Source organism: Dacryopinax primogenitus, assembly GCF_000292625.1.
Source record: "Dacryopinax primogenitus strain DJM-731 SS1 chromosome Unknown DACRYscaffold_3, whole genome shotgun sequence".
In the NCBI taxonomy this organism is placed as follows: Eukaryota; Fungi; Basidiomycota; class Dacrymycetes; order Dacrymycetales; family Dacrymycetaceae; genus Dacryopinax; species Dacryopinax primogenitus.
Window position 1 is genome coordinate 3749 of NW_024467200.1, and position 13614 is coordinate 17362.

At 52.0% G+C, this 13614-nt stretch overlaps 8 protein-coding genes across 8 annotated transcripts in view; 3 read left to right on the plus strand and 5 right to left on the minus strand.

The window, feature by feature from the left end:
- DACRYDRAFT_75377 (carbohydrate esterase family 8 protein) overlaps nt 1-2530 on the minus strand; it is a gene marked incomplete at its 3' end in the record, with an annotated part of 4269 nt that extends 1739 nt beyond the window's left edge. The window contains exons 1-4 of the mRNA XM_040776133.1: nt 2107-2530; nt 631-2047; nt 415-572; nt 155-359 (exon numbers count right to left, since the gene is read on the minus strand). Coding sequence (XP_040631424.1) covers nt 155-359; nt 415-572; nt 631-827 — 560 coding nt within the window. The 5' untranslated portion in view covers nt 828-2047; nt 2107-2530. The remainder of the gene's footprint in view (nt 1-154; nt 360-414; nt 573-630; nt 2048-2106) is intronic.
- Nucleotides 2531-2750: 220 nt separating this feature from the next.
- Nucleotides 2751-4201, minus strand: DACRYDRAFT_86854 (uncharacterized protein; the record flags this gene model as incomplete). The annotated part of the gene is made up of 6 exons (XM_040776788.1): nt 2751-2928; nt 2983-3081; nt 3130-3299; nt 3356-3385; nt 3495-3882; nt 3930-4201. 6 exons carry the CDS (start codon nt 4199-4201, stop codon nt 2751-2753), a joined length of 1137 nt encoding a protein of 378 aa, XP_040631425.1.
- A 65-nt stretch (nt 4202-4266) lies between these two features.
- DACRYDRAFT_113933 (RNI-like protein) lies at nt 4267-6135 on the minus strand. Its single transcript, XM_040769727.1, has 8 exons — nt 6042-6135; nt 5800-5990; nt 5551-5750; nt 5337-5505; nt 4839-5288; nt 4604-4790; nt 4454-4557; nt 4267-4401 (listed from the first exon to the last, which is right to left on the minus strand). The coding sequence occupies exons 2-8, from the start codon at nt 5968-5970 to the stop codon at nt 4348-4350; spliced, it is 1335 nt and encodes a 444-aa protein (XP_040631426.1). The 5' UTR covers nt 5971-5990; nt 6042-6135; the 3' UTR covers nt 4267-4347.
- Nucleotides 6136-6862: 727 nt separating this feature from the next.
- DACRYDRAFT_47812 (ankyrin) lies at nt 6863-7542 on the plus strand (the record flags this gene model as incomplete). Its single annotated transcript, XM_040774785.1, has 6 exons — nt 6863-6934; nt 6982-7014; nt 7067-7101; nt 7152-7252; nt 7300-7385; nt 7435-7542. 6 exons carry the CDS (start codon nt 6863-6865, stop codon nt 7540-7542), a joined length of 435 nt encoding a protein of 144 aa, XP_040631427.1.
- Nucleotides 7543-7725: 183 nt separating this feature from the next.
- Nucleotides 7726-8633, plus strand: DACRYDRAFT_113935 (uncharacterized protein; the record flags this gene model as incomplete). Its single annotated transcript, XM_040769728.1, has 5 exons — nt 7726-7833; nt 7893-8103; nt 8163-8232; nt 8285-8403; nt 8478-8633. The coding sequence occupies exons 1-5, from the start codon at nt 7805-7807 to the stop codon at nt 8631-8633; spliced, it is 585 nt and encodes a 194-aa protein (XP_040631428.1). The 5' UTR covers nt 7726-7804.
- A 46-nt stretch (nt 8634-8679) lies between these two features.
- Nucleotides 8680-10336, minus strand: DACRYDRAFT_20245 (uncharacterized protein). The gene is made up of 3 exons (XM_040771858.1): nt 9854-10336; nt 9760-9798; nt 8680-9711 (listed from the first exon to the last, which is right to left on the minus strand). The coding sequence occupies exon 3, from the start codon at nt 9686-9688 to the stop codon at nt 8768-8770; it is 921 nt and encodes a 306-aa protein (XP_040631429.1). The 5' UTR covers nt 9689-9711; nt 9760-9798; nt 9854-10336; the 3' UTR covers nt 8680-8767.
- An 875-nt stretch (nt 10337-11211) lies between these two features.
- Nucleotides 11212-11895, plus strand: DACRYDRAFT_13784 (uncharacterized protein; the record flags this gene model as incomplete). The annotated part of the gene is made up of 2 exons (XM_040770996.1): nt 11212-11517; nt 11566-11895. The coding sequence occupies 2 exons, from the start codon at nt 11212-11214 to the stop codon at nt 11893-11895; spliced, it is 636 nt and encodes a 211-aa protein (XP_040631430.1).
- Nucleotides 11896-12394: 499 nt separating this feature from the next.
- On the minus strand, nt 12395-13586 carry DACRYDRAFT_20247 (uncharacterized protein). Its single transcript, XM_040771859.1, has 2 exons — nt 12957-13586; nt 12395-12896 (listed from the first exon to the last, which is right to left on the minus strand). Exon 1 carries the CDS (start codon nt 13485-13487, stop codon nt 13320-13322), a length of 168 nt encoding a protein of 55 aa, XP_040631431.1. The 5' UTR covers nt 13488-13586; the 3' UTR covers nt 12395-12896; nt 12957-13319.
- Between the last annotated feature and the right edge of the window lie 28 nt (nt 13587-13614).

Here is a 13614-nt window from a genome sequence, read left to right on the forward strand (position 1 = left end):
AAACATTCTAAAAGATCCATATAATATTGTTCTCTTTTTGTTAGCTCTTTAAATTAAAAACTAAATGGTATTACAGTAATAAAGAAAGAAATAATACCACTAGTAAACATTCGGTGACAAGTGCTTGTGATATAGCGTAGTTGGCCTGTAGCACGAAGAACAGTAAGTTAAAACGCGTCTTTGCTGTATGATGTGACGAACAGCTAAATTCCTGAAATCAATGTGATAAGCCTTGAAATCGGCGTTGCCAAATTCGGGCTGGAGTGGAAACCCTACTGTCCCCATGCCAATGAGAGATGCGTTGAAGGTAGGCGCGACGATTAGGACGGCTGTTTGCGCATCATCTTGGGCAGGAGGTGCTAGTAGCCAGCAAAAGTTATAGGGCACAAGTCGGGAATAGAATATCGAACGCACGTTCCGTAACAAATTGGTCGTCCCAGATTGTGACCAGATTGATAGTTGGAAGTACATACTGACCGAGCAAAGTAACGGGGCCTTTCCTTGTGACGTTGACCAATCCTTTATACATGCCCGGTGCAATGAGGATTATCGAATGGCTGAGATCATCCGGGCTGTTGTTATCGAGTGGTGAACTAACGACAACGCATCTGCCAGGGCAATTGGACATACAAGGATTCCACGGCAGACTGTACGTTTGTGAAAGCGGCAGCACCATCGTTCTGAGATACATAGATTGTTCCCTCTGGACATCCATCGGTTTGCCGGTGACCAGGGGGCTTGACCCTTTGACAAGCATCGTACTTGTTCCAAGAGCCCGAGCTGGTGGCAACTGCTGCAAGAACGAGAAGTAAAAGACCGAGAACCATCCCTTGCAAAGTGAAATAGGGTGACAGTTGGGTAGTTCACGCCCTTTAATAGCTTTTGGAAGAGCTCCTTGACCGACATTGGCGTTCAAACCTCGTAAGCGGGGTACGAAGATGAGAAGCGACTCCAGATGCCGAAAGACCACCATGATCCAACGTGCGGACCGTCACGGTCCGCCGCTGCGACGACAATGATTGGACCGCATTCAAAAGGAAGTTGTGTCGATGAGCACAAATAGGAATCGCCGTGACAAAGATAGACCGACCGGAGAGTGGATGAGAAAGGGCAACAGGGAGAGTTGAGGGTTCCAAGGGTGAGGGCGACACAGCCATTGATATTGTTAATCCAAAGACGTGATGTATAAGGAGCATACAGAGAGTAATTAGTGATTGACGTTGTACAGCCGTGAGTCAAACTGGACTTGCTGATGTGCTACAGTGCCAAGAAATGGAAGCAAGGATGGCGTGAACGTGCCTCTATCACAGATAGAGCAGAATAGGTCCATCCTCCCCGTGCGGCACCCAAGCACCTTTGTTGTCCTCGCCCGCAGAGGCGTCCCATTCTGACGTGTGAGCATATTGACATGTTGGGCACACCCAATCCCAAGTGATCTTGTCTTCGGCACGCTTCCGCTTCTTTCCCCTCGGCTTCGTCTTCGCCCCAGGCCGTGAAGCTCTTGCTCTCCCTTTCCGTGGGGGCGGCTCAACGTCGAGGACAGGAATGTTCTCTGTCTGAGGATAGATACCGCGCGGTGGCGTTGAGAGCTTGGTGACACATTTCCCGTCCAGTAGATGACCACAACGCAGAGCATAGACCCGTCGATTGGCATCCGGGGCAGCGAGATAGAGGTTATCTTGGCAATTGGTGCACTGAAAGTTTATAGAAGCCGGTGGTGGGTTGACAGATTTGCCTTTGCGATCGGGAGTGACAGGTGCAGCAGGAAACGAATGGCTGAAGCGATTTTGCTTGGCGCTGGGATGTGTGTACTCAGGACTGTACGCAGGAATGGCGGGCAGCGCGGCCCGAGCCATGAGTTCCGCGTTATCTCCGAATGTCATCATTGGAATATGCGCAAGGAAACGATTTACGCGTTCGCCGAGATTGAAGTTGATCCGCACACCATCCTGAACCAATACAGCACCTCCCAGGCCTATGTGTCTCCTGTTTGGTGCATTGGCGACAGGGGGAGGAGTTGGCGAAAATATACGGTTGTCCGCCGGGACTGAAAACAAGCGCAAGTCAGTCTTGCGGTCATCATCCAGGACAGAAAAGCAGACTCGCCATATTCGCCACCGTCTTCATCATCGTCAGGCAAAACTGCAAATTCAACATCTCCTGCATCTATGGCTGCTTGCATCCGGTTGCGATGCGCTAGCGCCTCGCCCACCTGCTGTCTTCGCCTCATCTCCTCGAATCGAGTCCTTCCGTCTCTAGGAGGAGGACCAGGTCGATCTCCATTTCTTCTCCTACGGTGCACTTGCCGGGGGACTTCAACTACAGGCTCGTTATCGTCGTCGCTGTCATCGATTGTGATAACTTCGCGACCGCCTATGATCTGACGAGTGATCTGGATTTCAGGCGAAACCACTCTTTGACGGGTTGCAGGACGACGGTCGATATCAGCAGACATAAAGGGTATGCGTAATGAAATGATGGTATACACAGAGTAGACGACGCTCTCCAGTGCAAGTGGGGTGCTGTCGAGAGTAAGGACGGCGAATGGTGACCGTTGGTGGAAGAAGAGTTCCTTGCTGCTTCAGGGCTTGGCCGTTTGGCGCGGTCACAGGCGGATTGCTCCCGTTGAGTTACTTCCGTAATATTTGACATGACTAAGCGCTTCTTTCATTTGTTCTTCAGGTCCGACCTCGCAATAATACCCCAATAAACACATGTACATCCGTCATATCCGTGTGTATACCTCGATACTACGGTATGAGCTCATTGCTTGGAATACCCACTGGGTCGAGCATCTTCTCAGCTTGCTTCAAGCCTGTCACGGGGAGTGGAAAGGTTTTTCCCGCGAGACCAGCCGCATCAAAGTCTGCCGGGAAAGCAAGTTGAGGGGGAAGAAGGCCGATTTGAACCAGCACAGAAGCTTGATCCCTGCAGTGATCCTTGGCTTATTTACATTGCGGCAAGTGCAATGAGACGACTCACCAGTATATGTGTTCATGGTAGAGCTTGTCACCGCGAACATTCACGACACCCACAAGCGGTATGCGGACTGCCTTCCCTGTTGGTAGAATTCCAGGCAACCTAGATCCTGTCAAAGAAACTCTCAGTGCCCAATTTGAGGGTGCGTACATCCAATCAATGACACGGTCATGAATAAAGTCGATAATCAGCTCGTCTACGATGCGATCCGGCCCAATCGTCCGACTGACGAGTTTGAGCGCGAACGAATCGGGATTGGAGAAGATGAAGTGATTGGCGTAGAACTCGGTCAGGGCAGTTCGACCGATTCCGCCGGTCAACTCCATAACAGCATGTTGAATTACAGATCACAACCCAGAAGCAATACAATACTCACCGTGGGGACATGGTTCACGTATGGCTCTTGCTGCCTGTCAGGTCGGCTTCAAAGCATACAAACACAATCATCGAGTGACGTACCACCATGGTCTGGGCTCATCATTCAGTCGCAGCTCAACATTTGTAATAATACGCACAGCCATAGTCTTCTCAACCGCACGTTCCCCGAATTCATAGAGCGTGTGTTCTTCCCAAATCTTTTCCAAATCAAAATAAGGGCCGTCGAAGAATCTTCGCAAAAAGACGAGGCTTCTTTGATGAGCTAATGTTGCTGAAGCTTTATCATACGCCGGCTGTCCAGGAATAACAAAATATTCGTTGGCAACATCGTAGGTATAGATTCCGGGAGATGAGATTGGGGCGCCAGCACAATGAATCAGAGATAAGAAATGAGTCGATTGTTTCATATCAAAAACGGACTTGGAATATCCAATCACGGCTCCGATTGATGAGAAGCTTGGTACGGAAATGATCGCCTGGTTCAACAGTGCAGTGCCATAAACTGTGCGGAGAAGCATATATGAACTGAATGTTTACAGGAGGGGATGGGAACAGTGTGCTTGCCTATTAACCCAAACTTATTACTAGCGGAAAGAGTAGGCATATTGGACAGCTGATCAACGGCAGCCTTCAACGCCGAGTCGAATTCGTGGCTGGCTTCTGGTGACAGAGAAATACATGCCGTACAAAAGCCCTCCTCAGCCCATTTCTGGGAAGGCAACGGGTCCAGTAAGAAACCGATATCTGATAATTTCGGATCAGGTGAGTCAGGAACAACCAGAATGAGACCTGGTCCAGTTGAGCGATGCGTCAGCGGCGCTTGGAGCTTAATTGCGAAGGACATGATGAGGGACAAGAGAGACGAATTCCTTGAAGATAAGGCGCGTAGATACATAACAGGGCACGGAGGCTAATCAATTATGACCTCGACAGCGCAAAATACACAGGCGTACGACTCGCAAAAATCGTTCATACGATCAGAGAGAAAAGTTATTCCGTCGATGAGTCTTCTTCCCCTGCGTCCCTCTTCCTTGCAGCCCATGACTGCGTCGAACAACAATCAGCAGTGGAACTTGGTCGGTGCCACTCGGCCTACCTCAAAGAAATGTCGACGATCGTAAATGCGAACACCTCGGCAGCCCGTGAGATCAAGTTCTTGTAGGTCTTTGCATGCGTCAACAATGCGGTCAACTCCTTCCGCTACGTCCTGTGAACGGCTATTGGCGAGATGCTGAGGAAAACGCACACGATAATCCAGTTCCACCCAGGCTGAGCATTCGCAAATGCCTACAAGCAGATATATAGAGCGCCGCCCTATCATCCAAGCCAGTATTGGTCAACACAAGCTGCCTTAGGGGTGGCGGCTCCAGCAACGCTTTGAGAGGTTCAAGATCGTACCACCGCATGCGAGAAATGCCCGACAAGTTTAAGACCTGAAACAGTGGTCAGCCGAGGTGCTCATTGCAAAAAGGTCGGATTACCTCGAGCCTACTTCCCATAATAGCGAGCAAGGCCGATGCGCCTCCGGAACCGTTCAATCCGAGGGAATTGTTGAGGGCAAGGTTCAAATCGACAAGTCGCTCGCATGCGTTCAGTGCTGGGAGCAAGAGCTTCAGACCGTCATCAGACAAACTCGCAACGTCGCCGCCAAGATACGCCAGGGATAGCTTGCGCAGCTTTTTCAGCGGTGTTAACAGTCGAAGAAGCGGGGCTGCAAGGATCGGGGTTGCCGTCAAGGAAAGTTTTTCCAAATTAGGCGGAAGTTCGGTGAGTACCATTGAAGTAAATGATATGTCCAGGGCAACCGCGTTAGCACTCAAAGCATTACTAATAACAGCGGCTGAGGTTTGGGTTAAGTCAGTTTGGCGCACTTTGAGCTGACGAAGTCGCCCTGAGACGTCGCTGAGTATCTGAGAGAAATGGGTATCGGTCTCGAAGACATGAGATACTCTGCAAACTTTGATTGAATGGTGGCTCACTATATCTCTCAGTCCTGCGACCTTAATGCTGTGCAGTTTCTTGCACGAGTTGACAAGTTTTCGAATAGCAGCATGTCGCGTCACTGTATAATTCAAGTTGATCATTTCAAGATCATGGCATGTTTCGGCTACTGCTTCCACGCTCCGCGAACCAACTTGGGTACATCCACTATCTGGGTTTTAGAGGTTTCGATGTGTGGAGGGAAGTACTGACCGAAGCACAAGACTGATCAAGGCCGGCAGATGTCGAAGCGTAGCAGCCACCACATTATCTTTCAGATCCGTTTGACCACGTAGCTCAAGCGTTTTTAGGCTGGTTGCAAAACCTGGTGCACTGGCGAATGATTTGACTGTCCCGTTGAGAACTCCGGTCATGTCGTTAGAGAAAACAAGATGATCTCCTCGAAGAAAGTACTGTAATTTTCATGTCAGCAGATGTATGTGAAGAAACCAATTCTGAGACCTTGGTAATGAATTCCCCGCTGAGACGAGTCGGACAATAATGTCTTAGGAACTCAAAAAGAGGTTGAACCAGGTGAGTGGGAAGATCGGCAAGCCTCTTCATCGCCCGATTTTGAGTAAACTCGTCCTGACTGAGTCTGACAACATGCTGAGCGAACCGCGCCATTGACATCCGAAGGAGGGATGGAACGACTGAGGGTTGATGTCAAAACCAAGGGAACATTGTTCGACATGGACACTCACCATATGGACCGGTCTGTCGAGTAGACGTGGATGACGATGAAGGCTGTTGGGCGCTTCTTTGGGCATCGTTTAGTGTGTCATCTTCGTTACGCTGCCCTATTCTGACGAACAAAGTTTTTTGTCGCTTAGCTATCTTGTTATGAGACTGAGGTAGTCGACGTTTCGGTGGCATTGCATTGCAGATTGTTGACAGTGCAAGAGGCGGGAGTCAGGAGCATACTCTCTCAATGACTTGCTCCTAGGAACGTGATTGTGGGGGCGGTTACGTAACAAGGGACGCGTGCCCCTCTTAATGTCCAGTTCAACGTCCTACTTCTCCCAACCACCTTTCAATCTACTTCGCAATGTCTGGTCTCGACATCCACAAAGCTGCCTTAGATGGTACACATTTTGATATCTTCATTTGGTATTGTTCATGACCCAATGCTCAGGGCAGAGATCACTGGTCGCCTCTCTTCTGACTTCAGAGCCGGCACTTATAAACAGGAGGGATCTCGTATGAGACTGAAAATTATATCTTTCACGTATTCTAATCTCATATAGGACGGTCGCACGCCGCTTCACTGGGCTGCAACACGACACAAAGACGTTGTCGAGTTGCTCCTGTCACAGAGCCCGCCTTCCGACGTTGACGCAAAAGACTCGCAGGGATGGACACCGTTGATGATCGCCGGTGCGTATCAGAACTTTCATCCATTATACCTTTTGCTGAACCTCGGAAGCTTCTGCTGGTCAGGATGACATTGTTGGTCTCCTCATTGGCGCGGGTGCGAATGTCAAGATCGTCAACGACAAAGGAATAACCGCTCTGTGCGTCATCGATGGGCAGTGTTGAACTACATGTTCACTTTGTGTTTGGTAGTCATTATGCTGCGTCCAAAGGCAGATACGAGGTGCGTGTCCACTTTTCCCTCCTGCGGATTATCTAAACATGAACTAGATCGGGAAGCTACTGGTTGCGGCGGGTGCGGACGTAAGCATGTTCGAAGCCTCGATCACACTTTTAGTGATCGTGTCGCCAATAGATCAATGCAAAGGACAAGGCATTGCAGCTACCACTGTCCGTACTTTATATAATTTTACTTATGACCCATCTGACTTGGACTGAAGTCATCGAGCTGCTACCACTGGCTCCATCGCCTTCATCAATGTGCTCCTCCGTGCTCCGCCAGGATCCGCCAAACCCCGGCTGAATACTGGTGACCGCATGGGTAAGTCACACCGCTCCATGGACAACATGTGATTCACTGAAAATTAGGGAACACACCTCTGCACCTGGCGATGGAGTCCGCCCATGCTGAAGCTGCGGTCACACTAATCGAAGCGGGTGCGGATCGAAGTCGAGTAGGTGTATCCCCTCCAACGCCTAAGCGTTGTCCTGAATGCTCTGTAGATAAATCTCGACGGACAAACACCTGAGCACCTGGAGGGCGTAGGCGGACAAGAGCAGAAACGAGCGCGAGAATATGTTGTCTCCCGGGTAGGTCCTGCGGATGACTGATGGGGAGGGCTACAGAGCAGAATTACCAGCAATGTTGTACTATACGTACTGTGGACATAAAAAGACCCCATAAGAAGGCGCGGTGATTCTAAACGTTTCTCACGTCGTCGCACTTCTTTTTCATGTAAGGCGCGTCTTCGGTGCCGCAGCCGTCGAAGAGGACGATCACACCAGGGGAAGGGAGGATGGGTATTCCTCAACACAATCACCATCTCAGCTCACTCGAATACGACAAGTCTGTCATTGAAGTATTCTGTCAACAATGCGTCCTCTGACGCGCTCGCTATTCAGGTGAGAATTGGGGTCTTCGATGCACAAGTCTGTTACGGTATATGTTTCATACTCTGCAGGAGCGCACGGCTACCTCCTCGCTCTCCGGCCGCCTCGGCCGGAGTATTTCGTCAATACTCGCACATTCAGCATCCCAACCACGCAGCCACGCCAGATGAATGGCTCATCTACTTCGAGCAACGCGACGCGCAATTTGAGAGAACAGAGCGGGAAGTTATTGAGCTTAGAGAGAAACTCAGTAGGATGGAGACTGCGCAGGCTCAGAGCGAGGTATGCGTTCGCTCTGTTTGAAGGGGAAGATTTGGAGAGCTGATGCAGGGGAAATACAGGCACAGCTCGAGAACTTGAGAGCCCAGCTCCTGAAGCGAAAGACAGACTATAACCTTCTCACTGCAGCTGGTAAGAAGCCGACTCGTCTGAGGAGGATGCGCACTTATAACTCGCTTCGCAGAGCTCGTAGTCGAGGCCGCCTACCGCAACGGCACCATCACCACGAGCGCTGACAATACCCCGCAAGTGATCGTCTGTGCGCTGACGGAGCTCAAGAAAGACCCGCTGCTGACGTCGCTCGTGGAGGACGCGTGTTTGAAACTTGGCATGAGACCCGAGGAGGCGTGGGAGCAATTACCGACGTTGTATGACAGGCTGGCGAAGAAGGCGGGCTTGATGGACGCACTCCAGATGAGCAGCGGCTACGATTTGATGCATTGAATATGTCCGATGAGGCAGGATGGTATATTGACAAATCGTGTGTTCGTGCGTTTACGATCGAACCGATCCCCGTGGACACGCACGGCTAAGTCCGTAGATCTGTCTTGGATAGCACTTTAATTGCTGAAACGGTAACAGGACAAGTCCAGATGACACAACACGATCTGTGAGATACAACACGATAAGATAACCAATAACTTTCCCAAGAAATCAAGTTGAAACTTTACGACAACGAGTATGCCGGCTGCTGCGGGGGCCACTCCGCCTTGAGCCCCTCGCCCACATACTCCTCTGGCACAGGCCGATACACCCACACCCGTCCCTCTGTGAACCGGCTCATATCGTATCTCTTCCTCTGCGGTGCTTTCCCCCGTGTCTGCTCAATCACCTCCAGCCAGCCTAGCTCGTAGGGCATGATTGACGCGCCGTCCGTAGCGTTCGGAATAGGCTCATCAGGTACGAGGACGATAATGGCGGTGTGCTCCGGGTCGCCGAGTGTCATCTGCTGGCCCGATGTAGTGTTGATCTTCACACGATTCCATTCGACAATATCGCCTCTCATGACTCTATCGTCCCCCCCTCTCCAGCGGCCAGCCTGACCTGCCGTATTAGGCGACCCAGAGCCGGCAAAGATGAGGTGGCCGTGCGTGCGACTGATGGACTGTACAGGCTTGGGGAAGTGCGAGAGAGCGGGATTATCCACGATGCTCTTCAGCCCGAGATGGGCCATATCCCAGCACTCGCCTCGTCCGACAGGCTGTCCCGAAGCTTCGGCAGCCTCGGCGAACGCAACGAGTTCTTCGCCGTATAGCTCTGTCGCCCATCGGAGGAGATCGCCCGCCCATGGCTGAGGAGGAGGGCGGTATGAGGCCTCGCGTTGCACGCTGTTGGGATCGCGTTGGCGGGAATCCCATTGGACGCGATACCACAGGACGCTAAGATCGGCAAAGAGGACATAGCCGATGCGCGTCATCGCGTCGCCGTAGGAGGACCACATGCCTTGTCCGGAGACATCCTTGGAACCAACTACCGGAGGAGGAAGAGAACTTTGCTTATCGTCGTACCATGCTGACGGCCAGTGGGTAGAAGGAAGGAAGAATTCGCAGACTGTAGCTGCCGTCGTCGACGTAGGTGGCGTGTCCATAGAGAAATGCTGGGAGTCGAGGGCTACACCAGCATGAGAACACGGACTCTCGGGGAAATTGGGGGACATACCTGCTTTGCTATGCATCTGAGATGGTGAAGGACTCAATACTGCACGCTGATGAGCATGAGGTCCGTCATACTCGCGTGATTCAATATCGCTCACCGCTGGGTTGCCCGCTGTACCCGGTTCAGGGGCATCTTGCAGTCCGCGTCTGGCAAAGTATTCGTCAAGGAGGCCAAAGAATGCCTGCTTGTCCTCCTCAGATAGGTTCGCCCAGTCAATTCCTGTAGCAGTGGCAGCATGTGAAGGTAAAGATGAATGCGATCTGCTTGGTAGGGAGGGCGCTGAAGCGCGCGGGGGCATCATCGGAGGCGGTGAGAATGGAGCCCCCGTGCTACCAGGGCTCCTGACAGGGGGAGAAAGCGGACCCCCGGAGCGTACCGGCGGTGGGAGCGGGGGCTTATTTCCGATAGGGGAAGTGATACTTGAGCTTGAGCGGTAGTGTGATGCGCTAGTGTTGGATGTCGATGTCGATGATTGACCCGAGTTTCCGAACCTGCCACGAAGGTTGTTGACTTGGCTGCCTGCCATCGATCCGGCCTTCATGGCCTGCTCCTTTAGTTCGGCAAAAGTGGGCATGGTGCTTCTTCTGGTGTAAGGGACGTGCTAAACTAGATTCAAGATGTGAGTCAGTGATGAGATGAAGCAGGCGATGCGCACGATCAGTGGGGTTACTAGAGACGCTGTCAAGGAGTGATGTCGCGTGAGAGGCTGATATGAATGAGTGATTAGATGGAAGGGGGAATATTACTTTGACTTTTTCGAGGAGGATGTGATACTTCTAGAGTGATTAATAGGATAACTTGGGTGGTGTTTGATCACCAAGGAGGGTAACGGTGTTTCCGGGAAAGGACGAGGATTGATCGGAGGAACGGAAGCAGACGCCCTAGCCACGCTATTGATTGTTCCAGGGTCCAGAAGGAGCGTGACATGTCACACCGCAAGGGGGCGACGACCCGTATTTTGCTGCGTCTCATGCTCCTCCCCTTAGCCCGTCTTTAAAATGCAGACATGTCAGAGATGGATTAACTTGTAGGTATATTGTGAACCATCCAGACAGCGCCTCTTCTCGTGAACGTAAGAGAAGACGGGAGTGAGTCTGTTGAATGGTTGCCATAATGGACAGGAATGGGTAAGAAGCACTGCCGGTCTGCGCCTTGATTGGGTTCTCATAAATTTGGGGCGGGGCAAGACCCACAGGCCAGGACGTCCCTCTCTTCCCCCATTCCCTCTTCCTGCCTAATCCGTGCAGGTTACCCTTTTTATTCCAGAACAACCATCACTACTACACGCATACATCTACCTCGCTACCCACACACACACACACGCATATATACCCACAACCCTTCGCACGCACCGTCGCCTGCTCTTCGCCTTGAAGGCCACCTCCCCCCCCCTCTCCTCCTCCCTTCCATCTCACCCCACCACCTCTCTCCCCTTCACCCACACCACGTAACAAAATGCTATCCATGACAGCTCTCTTGAGGCGCATACATCGTATCCTTGCAAAGGAACACCCGAGACACAAACGAAAGTCAATCCTCCCTTCCACAACGGACAACGACCTACCAGAAATCACCGTCATCCGTCAGCCTTTCGACTTTGGTCCTTTCCAGCGCGCAGAGACTGTGCCTGCTAGCCCTCCTCCAGCGGGATGGAGACGCAGGCTCAGCGCGCGCAAGTCGGACGCCGCCACCGCTCGGCACGCAAGGGACAAGGCCAGCCAAGGCCACTACGTCCTCCGCAGGAGCACCGTCATATTCCCTGTACGCACTACCTCTATATGCATACATCCTTCCCTGACCGCAGTCCAGGATATGTCTAACGAAAAATGGGAAGCACAGTTGTATGCGCACGCCAACCGCTCCCTCAACAACCTCCCCGTCGCCACTGTCCACTTCTCCGCTCAAGTCGTCGACATTCCCCCTATGCCTAAGTCACCGCCCCGCGAGGCGCATGTCTCAGGGGAGACAGTACCCAAGCGTGCACATGCGATGTCCATCCGCCCTAGACGCAAGCCTGTACCGTCGCTATATGCGCTCGATCCGGACGTGGCGCCTTTGCTCATTCCGCTCCCACCATCCCCCTCCCTATCCGCATGCATGGAGCTCGACGACAGCCCGCTCCCGCAACTCGACCCATGACCTGCTGGTATCGTTTGTTTCACCGAGGGTTCTGAAGGACGGAGGCCAGTGTTTCAGGTACATACGACGTTGGACAGTTTCACGGTTTTCCTGTCCGCATATCATGCTTAACGATCCGTTGACGTTCCTTACCTGTATTTTCTATGCCCCACGTTCGCTGATGAATGTCCTTACTATCCATGAGCACTGTATATCCTGCCTTTGGCGCACCAATCAGTACAGTACCAATATCATTTTTTGTCTTTCGTAACCCTCGTGCCTGGTCTTTCGTCCCAATATTGCCAAAGAGAGCCAAGCGGTAGGATCCGATGGGCTTCGATGCCCTTCGCAGACCCTGCCTAAGCGTCGATGTCCGCCGGTGCCGGGCCTACTTGCGTCATTGGCGCAGGGGGGTGGGTTGATAGCTGTGCCAGGCTTGTCCGCGGGTGGCGCTAGGATATTTATTGATGGCAGATAGGTGGGCCGAGCGGAGTGAGTATGAGTGTCCTCACCATGTCTTCGTCGTAGCGCCAGTGCAGTGAAGGACAAAGGACGCCAACAAGAGAAGCGGTGTCGACCCTTGTCCCGAAGAATGTGGAACGCGGGCGCTTGCCCTATTCCACGTGTATGCTAGATGAGGCTCCACCCTTTCCTCCTACTCGTGCTTCCCTCGATTAAAGTGAACAGGGGCTTCAAGATCAACGGAGCGATAACGCTGGTATTCGGGAACAAGGCCGCAACGAGCATCCAACTTGAGCACGCTTTCCATCCGACAAACGCGCTTTTCACCTTATCGACCATCTGCTGGCAACACCACACGAGAGGCAACGTATACCCTGCCGAGCAGCCGCACACGCCCTAACTGCGTAGGATCAGAGCTTGCGCCTCAAGCCTATCGGCAGGTGGGAAAAAGCACCCTTCTTCTACAAGAGCGTAGAATACCGGCCATTGGACGCCGCCGACGTGCTTATGCCTTGAGGACGAGCGGAGCAGGTCTAGGGTGGACGCATACAGATTACCCGGTAGGCTGAAATATTCTGGGAGGATTCGATTCACAGGATCGGGGTTTATGGGTGATCCAGGCAGCATGCCAGTTTTTGGATTCGATATAATTCGTTTCGATAAGAACTGTTTCTGGTATCGGAGCGGCCCGATAACGACCGGTCAGTCGCATGCTCGTCAACAAATCAGCTCCGCTTCAAAAGGCTACATATCCGCTTGCACAACCTTTCATATCATTTCCAACTTCTGGGATCAAGTAACCTTTTGGACTGAATTTGCTTCTTTCGGGGAAACTTAAGGGCGAAGCTCGCTCCTCTCGCATCTCCGCAAGATCGGACGCTCGGGCCGCCTTTCCAGCTGATCGGCAGTCCAACCCCACCTCGAATTTCGGCCCGACCGACGCAATATGAGCCGATCCGATGCGATAGTCCGATGTGTTGAATTCACCGGCGGTGACGAACAGACTGGTCACATAACCCTGGGATCAAGGCAAGGTAGCGTGACGTCAGAAGCACTGTCGGAGCTAGATAATCCAGCTTCTCCATGTTTTCCACGTTTAGGGAAGCGCTCGGATGAACCTCGACCACTATGTCTCCACCCGAGCGCATCATATCTACACATTGGGTTATTTATAAAGCTCAATATGCTGAACGAGCAATGGAGGTCTACCCACGCTCTCTCTCTTTGACCTCTTGCGACCACTCATTTTCTATTAACGATCCACCAGTATCTTAACTT